Source organism: Phyllobates terribilis, unplaced genomic scaffold (genome assembly GCF_046119375.1).
Source record: "Phyllobates terribilis strain yellow unplaced genomic scaffold, ASM4611937v1 Scaffold_4__5_contigs__length_816908805, whole genome shotgun sequence".
In the NCBI taxonomy this organism is placed as follows: domain Eukaryota; kingdom Metazoa; phylum Chordata; class Amphibia; order Anura; family Dendrobatidae; genus Phyllobates; species Phyllobates terribilis.
In genome coordinates, this window is record NW_027362764.1 from 17,664,045 (window position 1) to 17,684,962 (window position 20,918).

Genomic DNA, 20,918 nt, shown 5'->3' on the forward strand with positions numbered 1-20,918 from the left:
GGGTCAACTTAACTCCATGTTGTTGATACCGTTGTAATACGGTCCTTACGTGTTCAACATGCACCCGGAAGGTTTTGCTGTGTACCACATTGTCATCCAAGTACGGCTGGCAGATATAGTCCCTCAATCCTTCTAAACATGTCTCCATGCTCCTCAGGAATTCTGCTGGAGCTGAACTGAGCCCAAACGGTATGCGGATCCACCCATATAATCTCCACGGTGTGATGAATGCTGTTAAGGGTCTACTGAACTCTTCGAAAAACCCTTGGTGGTATGCCTTACCCTGATCGAGGACAGAGAACTAGGTACTTCCTGATAGGCTATCCAGCATATCTTGTATCTTTGATATCTGGTGTTGATCAGGTACTGGCTTTCGGTTTAGTTCCCGGTAATCAAAACAGAGTCTCAACGTACCGTCCTTCTTCTTAATACAGACAATAGGAGAGGAATAAGACGATTTCGACTTTTGGACCCAACCTCTGTTGATGAGATCTTGTAAATATTCTTTCACTTCACGATGTAATGGTTTTGGCACAAACATGTAACTTCTGGTTACTGGGGTCGTGTCTTTCAAATTGATTTTCAAATGCAACGATGGGATACAGCCTATATCAGAGTCATCTTTGGAGCACGCATGACACTCTTCTCTCAGCATCTGTTTTGCTACCGCCAGATCTTCAGTACAACAAGTGTTCCAGGGGTTCTGGGGGATCCCAGGACCCCGAGGTGGACCATGTAATTTCCTCCCCTGGGCAACTCTCTTCCTTGGTGGGGAGACTGAATTCACTGTAGACCCCTGGGCGGGTCTCAAACTGGCTGGATATACCGTTTTAACGGTTTGGATGTGACCTAACACAGTCTTTGGATCCAGTCTAATTTCATGTCTCGTAGTATTCATCACCGGTATTGTCACTCGAGCAAACCCACCAGTAGGGATCATAAGCACAGTCTCACCTTGAACTAGGCCTTCCGGAAGTTCTGAAGAGTCTTTTGGCATGAAGTCTTTTCTGGACTTTTCTTCCTGGTTCTACCCGGACTCCACACCTCATTCCCACCATTTGGTTTGCAGGGATGATGGTTGGGCGCCAGTCGACCTTGACTTCTTTTAGGTCCATTGTATTCTGTGTTTTCTTTACTCTATGAATCACATTTTCCGCCACGGCGTTTTGTATGGCGAGTGATGTAGCTATTGCATCCACCACCAGCGCCTCTGCCTTGTGTTTCGTGATGACCTCACTGATTACATTGTAACCCAGGATAGGATCCTCTGCCACTTTCTGATCACTGGTCACGAGAAAAGGTACCAAAAGCTCAATGGTGTTGCTGTTCTCTGTGGCCCTGTGTTGGAAAGTCACTTCCACCCAGCCTATGAAAGGGATTTCGGTCTGGATGACGCCATTGCCGTGGAGTTCCTCTGGTCCCAAGAGTTCTTTTAGTGACTGGAGGCAAGTGTTTAGCAGGTAGCGCCTTCTCCATTCTTCATTTAAAAGGCTCGCTTGGGCTCCTGTGTCCCGCAGTGCTTTTACTAGGAGTCCATCTAGCTGGCACTGTATAAAGCACCTTTCACCGATTAGGCTGATGAGGCTATCTTTACTGACTGAGGAATCCTCCTCCCAGGAGTACATCGTTTGACCTCCGCACTGGGCATTAAGTAACTGATGCCCTTGTCTCCCTTGCAGCTGTTGTAGATGGGAACACACTTGGGGATAGTACTGACTCAGCCGTTTTACCTCATGCACCGTTCTGGGGTTTGGTGAGATTAGGATTTGCTTCTGGGGCCTCCTTCGTGTTGCGGTTACCAGTCGCCCCGCACTGGTAACCTCCTGTCTTTTAACCCAAATGACCGTGACCATTGGCATTCCTTGGCATAATTTCCTTCCTCACCACATCTTAGACAGTGGACACACACCGTACTCTGATTTGATGAATGGCACGCTTCACAAGCCGGGTATCTTCTGTTTTGGAACCCTGGGTTTGAGGGATACAAGTTCTGGCCTGGAACGAATCAACTTTTTCACCTGAATCAACTCGGCTCGCAGTTCTCCTATTACTTCCTCCCAGTCAGCGCTGGCGGTCCTCTCTTTTGTTGGTGATTTAAGGTTCCCTCTCGGAGGTGGCACTGGAAATGTCCAGGAAGGATGGGAAATTTTTAAAAATGAGATTCTCAAAGCACAATCATTAACAATCCCGAAAAGTAGGAAGAATGGGAAGCATTTAAGGAAACCAGGATGGATGAACACAGAACTTAAACACATGCTAAAAAGAAAGAAAGAAATGTTTATTAAATGGAAAGAGGGAGGCATATCTAAAGAAGATTATAATGCAGTCTGCAGATCCTGCAGGGCACGTATCAGGTTAGCTAAAGCTGACAATGAATTAAGGCTTGCAAGAGATGTCAAAAGCAATAAAAAAGGATTTTGGGGGTATGTCAAAAGTAAAAGAAAAGTCAAAGATGCTATAGGATTTTTACAGGATGAAAATGGAGAAATGGTAAGAGAGGATGTTGAGAAGGCCGAACTTTTTAATTCCTATTTTGCATCTGTTTTCTCTCAGAAAGAAAATGTAACATCAACTGATCTTCACTGTCCTTTTAAAGGAATAGAGGAATCCAAGTTATCTGTAAACAGAAAGATTGTGAGGGAATATTTAGCTAACATAAATGAGTTCAAGTCTCCAGGTCCAGATGAATTACACCCCAGAGTACTGAAGGAGATCGTAGAAGAAATTTTAGAACCACTCTCCATAATCTTTGAAAATTCTTGGAGAACAGGAGAAGTCCCAGAAGACTGGAGAAGAGCAAATGTTGTTCCTATCTTCAAAAAGGGGAAGAAGGTGGACCCGGGGAACTATAGGCCGGTGAGTCTGACTTCTATACCAGGAAAGATCTTTGAACAAATTATTAAACAACATGTATGTAAGTACCTGAATAAGAATGAAGTGATTAACCAGAGTCAGCATGGGTTTGTAACTAACAAGTCATGTCAGACTAACTTAATTTCCTTCTATGACAGAATCACTGACTGGGTGGATCAGGGAAATGCTGCAGATATAGTATATCTTGACTTCAGCAAAGCATTTGACAAAGTATCTCACACCATCCTTATTGAAAAAATGACCAAGTATGCAATGGACCAGGCAACTGTTAGGTGGATTCATAACTGGCTTAGTGATCGGACTCAAAGGGTGGTTGTAAATGGCTTCACATCCAGCTGGATGAATGTCTCAAGTGGGGTACCACAGGGCTCCGTCCTGGGACCTGTATTGTTCAACATCTTTATCAATGATTTAGATGAAGGAATTGAGGGTAAACTGATTAAATTTGCTGATGACACAAAGCTAGGAGGGATAGCTAATACTAGAGAAGAGAGAGAGAGGATTCAAAAAGACCTAAATAAACTGGAGCAGTGGGCAGCAACCAACAGAATGGTTTTTAAGAGGGAAAAATGCAAAGTACTACATCTGGGCAATAAAAATGAAAAAAGCATCTACAGAATGGGAGGAATAGAGCTAATCAACAGTACATGTGAAAAAGACTTAGGTATACTAATAGATCATAGACTGAACATGAGTCAACAGTGTGATGCAGCAGCAAAAAAGGCAAATACAATTCTGGGATGTATTAACAGAAGCATACAGTCTAGATCACGTGAAGTCATTATCGGTCTTTACTCCTCTTTGGTCAGACCTCATCTGGAATACTGTGTACAGTTTTGGGCACCACATTTTAAAAAAGACATAGACAAACTGGAGCAAGTTCAGAGAAGAGCGACCAGAATGGTGACTGGTCTGCAAACCATGTCCTATGAGGAACGGTTGCAGGATTTGGGAATGTTTAGCTTGCAAAAAAGAAGACTGAGAGGAGACTTAATAGCTGTCTACAAATATGTCAAGGGCTGTCACATTGTAGAAGGATCATCTTTATTCTCATTTGCACAAGGAAAGACTAGAAGCAATGGGATGAAACTAAATGGGAGGAGACACAGATTAGATATTAGAAAAAACTTTTTGACAGTTAGGGTGATTAATAAGTGGAACAGGCTGCCACGAGAGGTGGTGAGTTCCCCTTCAATGGACGTCTTCAAACAGAGGCTGGACAGACATCTGTCTGAGATGATCTAGTGAATCCTGCTTTGAGCAGGGGGTTGGACCAGATGACCCAGGAGGTCCCCTCCAACTCTACCATTCTATGATTCTATGATTCTATGAATGTCTCTATGATGATCTTTGGACTAGCCACCGGGGGTCTCCAACTTCAGCTGACTCATTTTGGTGATTTTAGTAGCAGAGCCTTTCTTTAACTTCTGTTCGCTCTCTGACTCCAAACTAGCGGCCTCATTCATTTTTACAATTAGGACTTCGTCCAAAATGCCAGGATCTTCTAGGTACTGTTTCAGCTGCAACTTGATGTCTTTGCTGATTCCCAATGATCTCAATAACTTCTTCTGGACTAGTCCAGCATCAAACTTCTCGTCCGCTTCTACATCTCTGGATGCAAACAACAGTCTATTCTTCAGTTCAATTGCTCTGAACAAGAAACTTTGGGGTGATTCATTATTTTTCTGTAAGAGGTTAATGAGTTGGTGGAACAATTCTGAAGTACTCTCTTCTTTATAGTGCCCTTTTAAAATCATTTTCAGCTGTTGCAAGGTCAATTGACTCTTCATTTCTAGCATACTACGGAGGTTCAGTCTTGGGCTGATCGCTTTCACCACCCCCACAACGATCTCATCTGGCTGGTAGCCTTTCTGTAACCCTGCATCGATCTGGTGCAACAAGTTCATATAAGACAGTTTCTCTTCTGTTCACACTCTCCAATCTGTCCCAGGATCTTAAATTCTTTCCTTATGGTGATTTATGGTGTTATAGAGGTCTGTCTTCCTGATTTATCTAACCCGAGCAGTTTAAAGGTCCTGTCTGAGTCTGTCACCCGTTCAGAGGTTTTGGTTGATTCCTGCAGGGCTGTTGTTAGGGCTTTGAATTATTCTTTCAATTCCTGTAGTTCAGTCTGTGGATGGAGATTCCGCTTTTGATAATTGGTGCCGCCCCTCCATCCTCCAACTTCAACCTGGTTAGAAACTGTGTTAATTCCTGGAGGAATGTCCTCATGACGTCTTCAGCTTCTTTCTCCCCCAGGTCATCCATTTTTGCATTAATGGCAGCTAACAGTTGCCTGCGGTTGTGTGCTTTGGAAATCTGTTCTACTGACATCTTTATATGTTCTGCTACTGTTCTCAATTCTTCACAGGTTAACTGAAGAAGCAGCTCACTAATTCAGTAAATTTGTATTTCCACATCCATTGCTGCTAGTGAGTTTTCTTTAGGGCTGATCCACCTTTAACTGGTGTAGCAGAGTTGAGTTGAGGGGCTGTGCTGCTGTGTTTTTCCACACACTTTTCCTCTTCTCCCTCTACATGCTAATTCCCGCTAAGGGCGACCATAGACCATATGCTGCAGCTTCTCTTAGGCACACAGGGGTATTGACCCTCAGGCACACACACATAGGTTGCTTCACTTGCTGAACAGACAAACTTGTCAAGAGTCCTCATAGATGGATGAATAGTAGCATGTAATAAGAAGCCGTACAGCCAGTGCAAGTTAAGTCTTATGAGCAACAGGCTCCAGTGACAAACAATACAGTTTCCTTAGCAGCACAGCAGTTCACAGTCTTCCCAGTAGTACAGGACAGCACAGTTCTAATGCAAAGGCACATTAATGAACACAGCATTCTTTACAGCACAGTGAGATGGAGGAAGGGGGGGGGGGTTTGCTGAGGGAGATGATCCCTGTGACAGCATTTCTTCCAGTCCTGATCTTTCTGTCTGACAATACTCTGCACTGCTAGTTCAGGAACTCTACCTGACCTGTGCTTAGCTTCACCACTGACTTGAATCCTTTTCACTTGCAGGGACGCTTCTGTGAGATACAGAACACACACACCACCTTTCTCTTCAGCTCCAGCCAGACAGTAAACAACTTCTCCACAATCCCCCTGGGGCTCTGCTAAAACACTCCCCTTCTCCTGTGACTGTATTAACCCCTCTAGTTGCGGGATGCTTCTGGAGCACAACACTTCCTGTCTCATATGCTTGTGAAACTTCAAATAGTTGCTGAATGCTTTTAAAGCAAAAGCACTACTTCTGCATGTCACATATGTCTGTATCGATAACCTGTGGTAAGATAAATTTTTTCGAGACTGCCTATCTGGATTCCGGTGCCACTGGGAATCTCATCCAACAGGCCATTGTGGAGCAGTATCAGATCCCTATTCAACGTCTTTCGAATCCATTAGCGTTTTCCTCCGTGGATGGAAGGCCCCTTTCAGAGGACATTTTGTTCGTCACCGAGCCTGTAGTTCTTCAGATAGGAATGCTACACTCGGAGAAAATCTCCTTCTACGTGCTGTCCGGCCTCTCTCACTCTTTACTGTTTGGACTACCCTGGCTTCAGAAACACGAGCCAGTTTTGAATTGGAGTTAGGGAGAGGTGCTCTGCTGGGGTCAGGAGTGTCACAAGACCTGCTTGGTTCCTGTCCGTCCTGCTCAATCTCGGTCCACTCCAGCTAATTTGCCTGGCGTGCCGGCACCCTACTGGTCATACGCTGACATCTTTGACAAGAAGGAGGCTGAGACACTACCACCTCATAGGCCGTATGACTGTCCTATCGACCTCATTCCTGGTGCTTCACCACCCCGAGGTCGAATTTACCCCCTGTCATTGGTCGAGACCTGTGCCATGTCCGAATACATCGAAGACAATCTTGCTAGAAGATTTATCCAGAAATCCACCTCTCCGGCTGCAGCAGGATTCTTCTTCGTCAAGAAGAGGGATGGGTCTCTTCGCCCGTGTATTGACTATAGGGGTCTAAATCAGATCACTATCAAAAACAAGTATCCTCTGCCTCTCATATGCGAGTTGTTTGATCGCCTCAAGGGCACCAAGGTCTTTACCAAGCTAGATCTCCGTGGCGCATACAGTCTTATCTGGATTCATCAGGGGAACGAGTGGAAGACGGCATTCAACATTCGGCATGGCCACTACGAGTACTGTGTGATGCCCTTCGGACCCGAGGTGGAAAATGCCTTCGTATCCTTGAAACAAGTCTTCGCTTCTGCCCCGATGCTTCATCGTCCTGACTGTAACAAGCAGTTCTTTCTGGAGGTTGACTCCTCTTCCTCTGGGGCCGGAGCAGTTCTTACCCAGAAATCCTCGTCCTGGCGAATGGTAACCTGCGGCTTTTTTTCCAAGCTCTTCACTCCTTCGGAGAGCAATTATTCCATTGGAGATCGAGAACTGCTTGCTATCAAACTGGCGCTGGAGGAGTGGCAGTTCTGGTAAGAGGGGGCCTTGCATCCAGTGGTCATCTACACGGACCACAAGAATCTCGCTTACTTGCAGTCCACTCAATGGCTTAATCCTTGTCAGGCCAGATGGTCTCTGTAGTCTCTGTTCTTTGCTCGCTTGAACTTCACTCTCCATTTCCGTCGAGCAGACAAGAATATTAAGGCATAAGCGCTCTCCCGCTCATTCCTGTCTACCGATCAAGAGGAGGAGCCTCTACACATCATTGAACCCTCCAGAATAATGACTGTCGCCCAGTTTGACCTGTCTCATCTTCCTCCTGGTAAGACCTTTGTGGTTGCTCTGGATATTAATGTCTTACTTTGGGGTCATTCGTCCAAACTGGCAATACATGCCGGTCAGAGGAAGACACTTCTGCTAATTTCCCGACATTGGTGGCCGACCCTGCGCAAGGACGTTGCAGATTTTGTCTCTGCTTGCTCTTCCTGTGCCCGTAACAAGACGCCTAGGCAACTTCCGACGGGTCGACTTCTTCCTCTACCCACGCCTTCCGCTCCGTGGCAACATATTGCGATGGATTTCATCACGGATCTTTCTGTATCGACCGGTTGTATTGTCATTTGGGTGGTGGCTGACCGCTTCTCCAAGATGGCCCACTTCATCCCCTTTCCGAGTCTTTCTTCTGCGCCAGTGCTAGCTAAAGACTTCATCCTTCACATCTTCCGTCTCCACGGCCTACCTCTACATATTATGTCGGATAGAGGAGTTCAGTTTACTTCACGCTTCTGGAGAGCCACATGTAAACTGCTGGATTTCACATTGGATTTCTCTTCGGCTTCTCATCCTCAGTCCAATGGTCAGGTTGAGCGTATCAATCAGATACTCACTAGCTTCCTTCAGCATTTCGTCAACACTCACCATAGCGACTGGGTGGAGATTCTGCTTGGGTCGAATTTTCCTACAATAACCATTTGAGTGAATCCTCAACCAAATCTCCGTTCTTTGTGGTGTATGGTCAGCATCCCAATATTCCGTTTCCGGTTTCTACTACTGTTGACAAGTCTCTCGTTAGACTTTTTGTTGATTTGGGAGGATACTAAAACGGTGCTGCTGCAGTCCTCTGAGCGAATGAAGAAACATGCCGATAAGAGATGTCTGGACCCGCCTCTATTCCATCCGGGGGACAAGGTCTGGCTTTCCTCCAAGTATGTCCGTCTCAAGATACCTTCATACATGCTGGGTCCGCGGTTCATCGGTCCTTTCGAGATTATGAGGCAAATAAATACAGTGGCGTACAAGTTGAAACTCCCTGCCTCGTTATGGATCCCCAATTCCTTTCATGAGTCTCTCCTCAAGCTTGTAGTCCTCAATTCCTTCTCTGACGATCCGGGTACCACTCCAGCTCCAGTCTCCGCTGAAGATGTTTTTGAGGTAGAAAGCATTTTGGCCACCAAAAGGGTAAGAGGAAATACTTTCTTTCTTGTGGATTGGAAGGGGTTTGGTCGTGAGGAAACATCATGGGAGTACAGAGAGAACATTCATGCTCCTCTTCTCCTGGAGAGATTTCTTGCAGGCTTGAAGAAGAGGGAGTGTAAAGGGGGGTACTGTAGTGTCGGCGTCTCTGCCTCCTGCCTGGCAGAGACACCGATCCCCTCACCGCTGTGGCTCTGGTCCGGCGTCCTCTGATACTCCTTCCAGCTCCCTTGACACATTTGCTCAGGGCAGATCCCCGGGCACTGTACTTAGGGCGAGCGCGCGCTCCCTACCTTTTAAAGGGGCCGCACGTGCCGTCCTAAAATGGAGGATTTCTCTTATTTAAGGTACCTCCTCCAAAATGGAGGTGCCTGTGCAAAGTTGTTGTTTGTGTTCTAACACTTGCTCCAGCCCTCAGGTCCCAGTACTGCCCGCCAGACTGTCTATAAGCCGTGCCCGCCAGCCAGTCTATCAACCGTGCCCGCCTGTCTGTCTTCCAGCGCTACCTGCCTACCAGCCGAGCTTATCTGCCAGTCCATCTGCCGTGCCTGTCTGCTTCGGCTGTCAGTCCCGTGGGAGTTGCCTGCTCTCACACGAGGTCGGTCCCAGTGTGGCACCTGGTTCACCTTCCCGGTCCCTCCTTGGTTCACGGAGTCAACTAAGCCACCTTGTAGCCAGGGTCGGTCCGGGTAGGCACTTAGTTACGCCCCTCTGGTCCCTCCTTATAACACGGCACAGTGGTTCCACCATCTGGACCTGTAACAATTATAATGCATTACTGACCGAGGGTGACTGCACCGGAGTGTAATACACCGTACATTATAATGCATTACTGACCGAGGGTGACTGCACGGGAGTGTAATACACTGAACATTATAATGCATTACTGAGTGAGGGTGACTGCACTGGAGTGTAATACACCGTACATTATAATGCATTACTGACCGAGGGTGACTGCACCGGAGTGTAATACACCGTACATTATAATGCATTACTGACCGAGGGTGACTGCACGGGAGTGTAATACACCGAACATTATAATGCATTACTGAGTGAGGGTGACTGCACTGGAGTGTAATACACCGTATATTATAATGAATTACTGACCCAGGGTGACTGCACCGGAGTGTAATACACAGTATATTATAATACATTACTGACCGAGGGTGACTGCACCGGAGCGTAATAGACTGTGCAATGATCGGACCATTAGATAGCGGGGGCAATAAAACCCTGAACCCCAGTTGATCGGATCGACACTATAAAGTTCTCTTTTCCTTGCTAATTCCATATTTTTGTGGTTCTTCGTTCAGCGCTGCCGCAGATCCATTGTGATTCTTTGTTGGGATTCCCATTCCTGCATGTAATCTCGTGGAGAATTCCTTTAAGAATGTCCTGGAATATTGGTTCTTGTCTATATAATGAAGCTTCAGTGTCATAAATGTAATGGTAAAATAGGACCAATCTGTTAAACCATCTCTTGTGGGAGGATGTGTCGTCCTCATATTGAGCGTAAAAGCCTGGCTTCATTATGATTTGTAAATGAAAAGAAGAGCTTTGACCCCTGTTGCTCTACGACCCCCCGCTGTGAACAGGTAATTGAAGTAGGTTATCTGATGGAGAGGAGACATGGTACTATACACAGGGGAAACAACAGGTTCTGGAAAGATACTTTTCGCTCCTGAGTAAATAAGTCCTCCTACTTTCAAAAGAACTACAAGCAGCTTTGATATGAATAGTGGGGTTTTTGTGATCGGTGTAGGTTCTATAGTTAAGGAAGACATATTTTCGGCATCGTGGCACAGGGATGAGGACAACACATTTACTTGCATCGCTATGTGGTCTGCGCATCAGCCCCGAATTAATATTGGCAAGTTAGATAGCATTGTATATGTATATGCCATGCTTCATATCTATAGAGAGCTAATATGATAGGCAGTAAGGCTTTAATATCTCCTGCCTGGGACCTCCAGGGGAGCGGATATCCTTAAGATCAGGGAACCCATACTTTTTGGTATCTGAGCCGCATCTCATTTACCGGCTCACATCTGCGGTCAGAAGGCGAGTGGCTGGTACCTGCTAAAAGCTGACCTACAACCATTGTTCAGTGCTGGGAGATGCAGATTGCTGTAGGATTGCACCATTTCCTAATCAGAGTGCTCCCTCCGCAAGATCTGCACAATTCCTGTGACATCAAGTCTAGTAATTTTCTTTAGTTTATCCCTTTTATTTTTATGTGCTTATATATAATGTATTGTTTTTTCCACTTTGTAACATCTCTTGTATATTTTTATGAGCACTGTCTAGCTTCGTTCTTCTTGCTCTATAAACCGCATCCCTGAAGCCTTGTGAGGCCCCACGTTATCAGTAATGGGCGAAGAAATCGGCCTGTAACGATTGGTGATGGCAGCTAGTTTTTCTCTGGTTACTGTATATATATATATATATATATATATATATATATATATATATATATATATATATATATACTCATTTTGGAATCAGATGTGCATTTACCATACATTTCCTGTGAGTTCCTCAATAACTGACCTAGTAGCGAAAGCAGCCGCAGCCTCCTCCATCAATCGTCAGACAATTGCGTGACTGTATTGACAATTGGAGGCAGTGGAGTGCTGTTCGTAACAGTCAGTGACCAGGACTCACTGATAAATGCCATCATCGGAGTCCAGTCACCCAGCACACCGCAATTGTGATAACCTATACACTCGGGGTGCGTGATCATAATAAGGACCCAACTTGTGAAGCGTGCGGAGAAGACAGCAGGAGGACCTGATCCTGGAGCAGAAGCTGCCAATATGGCAATCGGTAACGGAGTTCAGTGGAAGACGCTGTTACCCACAATCTGAGAAATATGGGAATCAAGGTGCGATACCTGCATAAACTGATTGGGGAACATCAGGTGGCGGCTGGAGGAGCAGTGAGCTGGAGCTGTGTCATAGAGTCAGGTGTCAGCTCAAAGACAACGGAAAATATAGAGATGAGACCGTGTTTTTTTTAACACCCTTTCGGCTTGATCTTGAGCTATGGCAACTTGATAAATCAGCTGTTAAGATTTTTGGTCACTATTATGTTGTTTGGCTGTTATCGGTGAGCTGAAGACACTGAGGTGGACATGTAGGGGCGGAGAGGATTATGCTGCACCCTTCTGGAAACGCTGTTATTTTAAATGTATTGTATTATATGTGTTACCCTCCTGGAGGCTGCAGTTCATGCTAGTCAGGGGTGGCAGGGTTAACTATAGGGCCGGCCCATATCTGGGGAGGAGTAATAGGCACCAGTTTGGGAGTACCTAGGTAATTAAGAAAGGACACCAGGAGACAGCGGGTGTGTGTGTGTCAGCCGGAGCTACGTCCTTACTTGATTCCTAAGAACCGCAACAAAGGTGTAGCGGTGACAGCGGAAAGCAGTGCTTTAAATGGCACACACCAGGGAAGGATGAAGGTCCTCAACTTAAGCTGCAATTCTACAGTAATCTTTATTTCACCAACTGTGACAATGTCCATAACCATCGGGAATGAGCCTCTGTATTGTACAGAAGAACATGGTGAGCGCATCGCCTGCTACTCCAGTATATAAGTTTGATTGTCAGTAAAAAGGCCTGTGCTTTCACAAGCTGGTGTGGTTCCCTTATCGTGGGGTCAAAAGGGAGCGGCACTGCGCAAAGCATGAACTGAGAGGTGTCCGCAATGGAAACACGGCTGCACACACACCCAGTCAGACCCTCTTTCCCGTAACGTGCCGGTCGTGGAAGACGAGCACCTCGCCCACGGTTACTGCGTCGTGTACAGACAAATAGTGGAAGATGTCTAGTAGCAACACAGGTCATGGTACAGAGTCTTCATCTTCAGCAGTATCGGTGGACTGCACAATGCTCGGGGTTATAAGGAGCAGGTCATGATGGAGTCATGGTGGAGACTGGTGGGGGGGCAGGTCCTTCTATATACTGGGAGTAGGCCGGGCCATCCTACATCTGGGGGGGGGGACCTTCTATATACTGGGAGTAGGCAGGGCCATCCTATATCTGGGGGGGGCAGAACCTTCTATATACTGGGAGTAGGCAGGGCCATCCTATATCGGGGGGGGGGCAGAACCTTATATATACTGGGAGTAGGCAGGGCCATCCTATATCTGGGGGGGAGGCAGAACCTTATATATACTGGGAGCAGGCAGGGCCATCCTATATCTGGGGGAAGGACGAAACCTTCTATGTACTGGGAGTAGGCAGGGCCATCCTATATCTGGGGGGGGGCAGAACCTTCTATATACTGGAAGTGGGCAGGGCCATCCTATAACTGGGGGGAGGGCAGAAGCTTCTATATACTGGGAGTAGGCAGGACCATCCTATATCTGGGGGGGGGGCAGAACCTTCTAAATACTGGGAGTGGGCAGGGCCATCCTATATCTGGTGGTGGGGCAGACATTTTTATATACTGGGAGTAGGCAGGGCCACCCTATATCTGGGGAGGCAGAACTATCCTATGTAATGGAGGAGACTGGTGGCGGGGGCAGAACCTTCTATATACTGGGAGTAGGCAGGGACATCCTATATTTGGGTAGGCAGAACCATCCTATGTAATGGTGGAGACTGGTGGAGGGGTAGGCCCTTCTATATACTGGGAGTGTCAGGAAAACTTGGTCAGACCTTGAAGCCCTCTGGCGCCCCCTTATCCTGCTGGTCAAACACGGTATTGACTGAGGATAAGCAACAGGGCACAGGCGCTCTCATTTATGTCGACTATTGTGGCACGTGATGTGACAGGACGTATATACAGTACAGACAAAAAGTTTGGACCCAACTTCTCATTTAAAGATTTTTCTGTATTTTCATGACTTTGAAAATTGTACATTCACACTGAAGGCATCAAAACTATGAATTACCACATGTGGAATTATATACTTAACAAAAAAGTGTGAAACAACTGAAAACATGTCTTATATTCTAGGTTCTTCAAAGTAGCCACCTTTTGCTTTGATGACTGCTTTGCACACTCTTGGCATTCTCTTGATGAGCTTCAAGAGGTAGTCACCGGAAATGGTCTTCCAACAATCTTGAAGGAGTTCCCAGAGATGCTTAGCACTTGTTGGCCCTTTTGCCTTCACTCTGCGGTCCAGCTCACCCCAAACCATCTCGATTGGGTTCAGGTCTGGTGACTGTGGAGGCCAGGTCATCTGGAGTAGCACCCCATCACGCTCCTTCTTGTTCAAATAGCCCTTACACAGCCTGGAGGTGAGTTTGGGGTCATTGTCCTGTTGAAAAATAAATGATGGTCCAACTAAACGCAAACCGGATGGAATAGCATGCCGCTGCAAGATACTGTGGTAGCCATGCTGGTTCAGTATGCCTTCAATTTTGAATAAATCCCCAACAGTGTCACCAGCAAAGCCCCCCACACCATCACACCTCCTCCTCCATGCTTCACGGTGGGAACCAGGCATGTAGAGTCCATCCGTTCACCTTTTCTGCGTCACACGAAGACACGATCGTTGGAACCAAAGATCTCAAATTTGGACTCATCAGACCAAAGCACAGATTTCCACTGGTCTAATGTCTATTCCTTGTGTTATTTAGCCCAAACAAGTCTCTTCTGCTTGTTGCCTGTCCTTAGCAGTGGTTTCTTAGCAGCTATTTTACCATGAAGGCCTGCTGCACAAAGTCTCCTCTTAACAGTTGTTGTAGAGATGTGTCTGCTGCTAGAACTCTGTGTGGCATTGACCTGGTCTCTAATCTGAGCTGCTGTTAACCTGCGATTTCTGAGGCTGGTGACTCGGATAAACTTATCCTCAGAAGCAGAGGTGACTCTTGGTCTTCCTTTCCTGGGGCAGTCCTCATGTGAGCCAGTTTCTTTGTAGCGCTTGATGGTTTTTGCAACTGCACTTGGGGACACTTTCAAAGCTTTCCCAATTTTTCGCACTGACTGACCTTCATTTCTTAAAGTAATGATGGCCACTCGTTTTTCTTTACTTAGCTGCTTTTTTCTTGCCATAATACAAATTCTAACAGTCTGTTCAGTAGGACTATCAGCTGTGTATCCACCTGACTTCTGCACAACACAACTGATGGTCCCAACCCCATTTATAAGGCAAGAAATCCCACTTATTAAACCTGACAGGGCACACCTGTGAAGTGAAGATCATTTCCGGTGACTACCTCTTGAAGCTCATCAAGAGAATGCCAAGAGTGTGCAAAGCAGTCATCAAAGCAAAAGGTGGCTACTTTGAAGAACCTAGAATATAAGACATATTTTCAGTTGTTTCACACTTTTTTGTTAAGTATATAATTCCACATGTGGTAATTCATAGTTTTGATGCCTTCAGTGTGAATATACAATTTTCATAGTCATGAAAATACAGAAAAATCTTTAAATGAGAAGGTGTGTCCAAACTTTTGGTCTGTACTGTATATACCACCAGTTCCTTCCAGGAACGTATATATACCTCCAACCAGCCACCCTCAAACCACAATATCACATAAATACTGGTATACTGCCACCACCGATCGCTTAACAGGTGGATCGGGTACCCGTTAGGTAACGTGAATTAGCGGGTGAGGAACGTGTTTGCTTGATGTAGGACAAGAAGAACAAAGCTGGTAAATAATAATAATTTACTCCTGAAAGTGGGCAGTGTTTACAAAAGATATACAAGATATTATAAAAGAGACAATTTACATATATGCATAAAACAGTTATTAAAATAAAAGGGGTAAATGATATCAAAAAATCCGCCACGAGGTGATGGTCTCAGATTCTGTTGGGGAGACAGCTCCCCGGAAATTAGGTGTGATTCCTCCACGCAGCGAGGAGTGCATGCGTCTGACGTCCCTGGGTTGGAATGAGCCAACATGGACGTTCTGGTTTTTAGTAACAAGGCAAAACACTAGGACAAACCCATATTGTTTACCTTATACGGGGGCTCAGTTTTGTGAACCTACCCAGCTGCCTAAGACATAAAAATCCTTCATCTTCCATATCTTGGTATGGGGTGGCCCACATCCAAGATGGATACATCATGTTTGCCGTCACCAATATTCATGAAGATTGATATCAAATATGATATTTCTATGATGTTCAGAAGCTCAGAACCCATTTCCTAGGTTTCTGGTGGTTTCCCAGTTATGAAAGATACACCAGCTTAACTGGAAAAAGGTGAGCTTCCCAAAAATGTGGTCCATGTGTTTGTGACAGTCATGTGCGTTATTAAACTCAACATTAACTTCCTGATCCTGAGTTACATCCTGTATTATACTCCAGAGCTGCACTCTCTATTCTGCTGGTGCAGTCACTGTGTACATACATTACATTACTGATCCTGAGTTACATCCTGTATTATACTCCAGAGCTGCACTCACTATTCTGCTGGTGCAGTCACTGTGTACATACATTACATTACTGATTCTGAGTTACATCCTGTATTATACTGCAGAGCTGCACTCATTAATACTAAAGCTAAGATACCACAGACATGTAAACATTTTTAGGAAATAACTAGATATTATGTTTTTTTAAGGACTGAGTTCAAGGCATAGAGGCATGAGGATGAGAAGGGTGATGATTTAGGATACAAGGATACTGGCACTAGTCTTCCGTTACTGATGGAAGACCTCACCTTCAACATCAAGCATGGCAACAACCCTCGTGCCTCCAGCTTCACACACATAGATGCCTCTGTCCTCAGGAACCACAGACTTAATAATCAGCTTGGCCACATTCCAGTCTTGCTCGACAATCACCCTCTTCCCATCGGCACATACGTCTACATCGTTTTTCGTCCAGGCAGCTTGCACTGGCCTAGAGTACTGGCAGATGAACTCTGCTGTGTCATCTTCATCAATGGTGAGGTCGTTCATAGGACTGACCACCTCAATGGTTGGATCTGTCAACCAACATGTCAAAAGGGACATGCATTAAAGGGCCATGATGAAATGACATTTTACAAAACCACAGCAAGAGCAATGGTGAGGGATCAGCAAAGCTTCGGTTAGTAATCGTAGCCAGAAGGCAGCTTTAAGTTTGGTAAGCATGGCATCAGCAGGCATAAAATGGAGTGCACCAGACGGTGGAGCTGGAATGTGTAGAATACTGGAGTGTACCAGACGGTGGAGCAGGAGTGTGGAGGATACTGGAGTGTACAGGATGGTAGAACAGGAGTGTGGAGGATACTGGAGTGTACCAGACGGTGGAGCAGGAGTGTGGAAGATACTGGAGTGTACAGGATGGTAGAACAGGAGAGTGGAGAATACTGGAGTGTACAGGATGGTAGAACAGGAGTGTGGAGGATACTGGAGTGTACAGGATGGTAGAGCAGGAGTGTGGAGGATACTGGAGTGTACAGGATGGTAGAACAGGAGTGTGGAGGATACTGGAGTGTACCGGATGGTAGAACAGGAGTGTGGAGAATACTGGAGTATACCGGATGGTAGAGCAGGAGTGTGGAGAATACTGGAGTGTACAGGATGGTAGAACAGGAGTGTGGAGGATACTGGAGTGTACAGGATGGTAGAGCAGGAGTGTGGAGGATACTGGAGTGTACCGGATGGTAGAACAGGAGTGTGGAGGATACTGGAGTGTACCGGATGGTAGAACAGGAGTGTGGAGGATACTGGAGTGTACCGGATGGTAGAGCAGGAGTGTGGAGAATACTGGAGTGTATAGGATGGTAGAGCAGGAGTGTGGAGGATACTGGAGTGTACAGGATGGTAGAACAGGAGTGTGGAGAATACTGGAGTGTACAGGATGGTAGAGCAGGAGTGTGGAGTATACTGGAGTGTACCGGATGGTAGAACAGGAGTGTGGAGGATACTGGAGTGTACAGGATGGTAGAGCAGGAGTGTGGAGGATACTGGAGTGTACCGGATGGTAGAACAGGAGTGTGGAGAATACTGGAATGTACCGGATGGTAGAACAGGAGTGTGGAGAAAACTGGAGTGTACCGGATGGTAGAACAGGAGTGTGGAGAATACTGGAGTGCACCGGATGGTAGAACAGGAGTGTGGAGGAGACTGGAGTGTACCGGATGGTAGAACAGGAGTGTGGAGGATACTGGTGTGTACAGGATGGTAGAACAGGAGTGTGGAGGATACTGGAGTGTACCAGATGGTAGAACAGGAGTGTGGAGAATACTGGAGTGTACAGGATGGTAGAACAGGAGTGTGGAGGATACTGGTGTGTACAGGATGGTAGAACAGGAGTGTGGAGGATACTGGAGTGTACCAGATGGTAGAACAGGAGTGTGGAGAATACTGGAGTGTACCGGATGGTAGAACAGGAGTGTGGAGGATACTGGAGTGTAACGGATGGTAGAACAGGAGTGGGGAGGATACTGGAGTGTACTGGATGGTAGAATAGGAGTGTGGAGGATACTGGAGTGTACAGGATGGTAGAACAGGAGTGTGGAGGATACTGGAGCGTACCAGATGGTAGAACAGGAGTGTGGAGGATACTGGAGCGTACCAGATGGTAGAGCAGGAGAGTGGAGGATACTGGAGCGTACCAGATGGTAGAGCAGGAGTGTGGAGGATACTGGAGCGTACCACATGGTAGAGCAGGAGAGTGGAGGATAATGGAGTGTACCAGATGGTAGAACAGGAGTGTGGAGAATACTGGATTGTACCGGATGGTAGAACAGAAGTGTGGAAGACACTGGAGTGTACCGGATGGTAGAGCAGGAGTGTGGAGAATACTGGATTGTACCGGATGGTAGAACAGGAGTGTGGAGAATACTGGAATGTACCGGATGGTAGAACAGGAGTGTGGAGGATACTGGAGTGTACCAGATGGTAGAACAGGAGTGTGGAGGATACTGGAGTTTACAGGATGGTAGAACAGGCGAGTGGAGGATACTGGAGTGTACCAGATGCTAGAACAGGAGTGTGGAGAATACTGGAGTGTACCGGATGGTAGAACAGGAGTGTGGAGGATACTGGAGTGTACCGGATGGTAGATCAGGAGTGTGGAGAATACTGGAGTGTACCAGATGGTAGAACAGGAGTGTGGAGGATACTGGAGTGTACAGGATGGTAGAGCAGGAGTGTGGAGAATACTGGAGTGTACAGGATGGTAGAACAGGAGTGTGGAGGATACTGGAGTGTACAGGATGGTAGAACAGGAGTGTGGAGAATGTTGGAGTGTACCGGATGGTAGAGCAGGACTGTGGAGAATACTGGAGTGTACCGGATGGTAGAGCAGGAGTGTGGAAAATAATGGAGTGTACAGGATGGTAGAACAGGAGTGTGGAGGATACTGGTGTGTACAGGATGGTAGAACAGGAGTGTGGAGGATACTGGAGTGTACCAGATGGTAGAACAGGAGTGTGGAGAATACTGGAGTGTACCGGATGGTAGAACAGGAGTGTGGAGAATACTGGAGTGTACAGGATGGTAGAACAGGAGTGTGGAGAACACTGGAATGTACCGGATGGTAGAACAGGAGTGTGGAGAATACAGGAGTGTACAGCATGGTAGAACAGGAGTGTGGAGAATACTGGAGTGCACCGGATGGTAGAACAGGAGTGTGGAGGAGACTGGAGTGTACAGGATGGTAGAACAGGAGTGTGGAGGATACTGGAGCGTACCAGATGGTAGAACAGGAGTGTGGAGGATACTGGAGTGTACCATATGGTAGAGCAGGAGTGTGGAGGATACTGGAGTGTACAGGATGGTAGAACAGGAGTGTGGAGGATACTGGAGTGTACAGGATGGTAGAACAGGAGTGTGGAGGAGACTGGAGTGTACAGGATGGTAGAACAGGAGTGTGGAGGATACTGGAGTGTACCAGATGGTAGAACAGGAGTGTGGAGGATACTGGAGGGTACCGGATGGTAGAACAGGAGTGTGGAGAATACTGGATTGTACTGGATGGTAGAACAGGAGTGTGGAGAATACTGGAATGTACCGGATGGTAGAACAGTAGTGTGGAGAATACAGGAGTGTACCAGATGGTAGAACAGGAGTGTGGAGAATACTGGAATGTACCGGATGGTAGAACAGGAGTGTGGAGAATACAGGAGTGTACAGGATGGTAGAGCAGGAGTGTGGAGTATACAGGAGTGTACAGGATGGTAGAGCAGGAGTGTGGAGTATACAGGAGTGTACAGGATGGTAGAACAGGAGTGTGGAGAATACTGGAGTGTACCAGATGGTAGAACAGGAGTGTGGAGAATACTGGAATGTACCGGATGGTAGAACAGGAGTGTGGAGGATACTGGAGTGTACCAGATGGTAGAACAGGAGTGTGGAGAATACTGGAATGTACCGGATGGTAGAACAGGAGTGTGGAGAATACTGGAGTGTAACGGATGGTAGAAAAGGAGTGTGGAGAATATAGAAGTGTACCAGATGGTAGAACAGGAGTGTGGAGAATACTGGAATGTACCGGATGGTAGAACAGTAGTGTGGAGGATACTGGAGTGTACAGGATGGTAGAACAGGAGTGTGGAGAATACTGGAGTGTACCGGATGGTAGAACAGGAGTGTGGAGAATACTGGAGTGTACCGGATGGTAGAACAGGAGTGTGGAGAATACTGGAGTGTACCAGATGGTAGAACAGGAGTGTGGAGAATACTGGAGTGTACAGGATGGTAGAGCAGGAGTGTGGAGGATACTGGAGTGTACCGGATGGTAGAACAGGAGTGTGGAGGATACTGGAGTGTATCGAATGGTAGAACAGGAGTGCGGAGGATTACTGGAGTGTACAGGATGGTAGAACAGGAGTGTGGAGGATACTGGAGTGTACAGGATGGTAGAGCAGGAGTGTGGAGAATACTGGAGTGTACCGGATGGTAGAACAGGAGTGTGGAGGATACTGGAGTGTACCGGATGGTAGAACAGGAGTGTGGAGAATACTGGAATGTACAAGATGGTAGAACAGGAGAGTGGAGGATATTGGAGTGTACCGGATGGTAGAACAGGAGTGTGGAGGATACTGGAGTGTACAGGATGGTAGAACAGGAGTGTGGAGAATACAGGAGTGTACAGCATGGTAGAACAGGAGTGTGGAGGATACTGGAGTGTACTGGATTGTAGAACAGGAGTGTGGAGGATACTGGAGTGTACAGGATAGTAGAACAGGAGTGTGGAGAATACTGGAATGTACCGGATGGTAGAACAGGAGTGTGGAGAATACAGGAG

At 46.5% G+C, this 20,918-nt stretch overlaps 1 protein-coding gene across 1 annotated transcript in view; it reads right to left on the reverse strand.

The window, feature by feature from the left end:
- Nucleotides 1-20,918, reverse strand: part of OBSCN (obscurin, cytoskeletal calmodulin and titin-interacting RhoGEF) — a 528,918-nt gene that overhangs the window by 175,272 nt on the left and 332,728 nt on the right. The window contains exon 60 of the mRNA XM_073676881.1: nucleotides 16,399-16,665. Within this exon, the coding sequence (XP_073532982.1) occupies nucleotides 16,399-16,665 (267 nt within the window). The remainder of the gene's footprint in view (nucleotides 1-16,398; nucleotides 16,666-20,918) is intronic.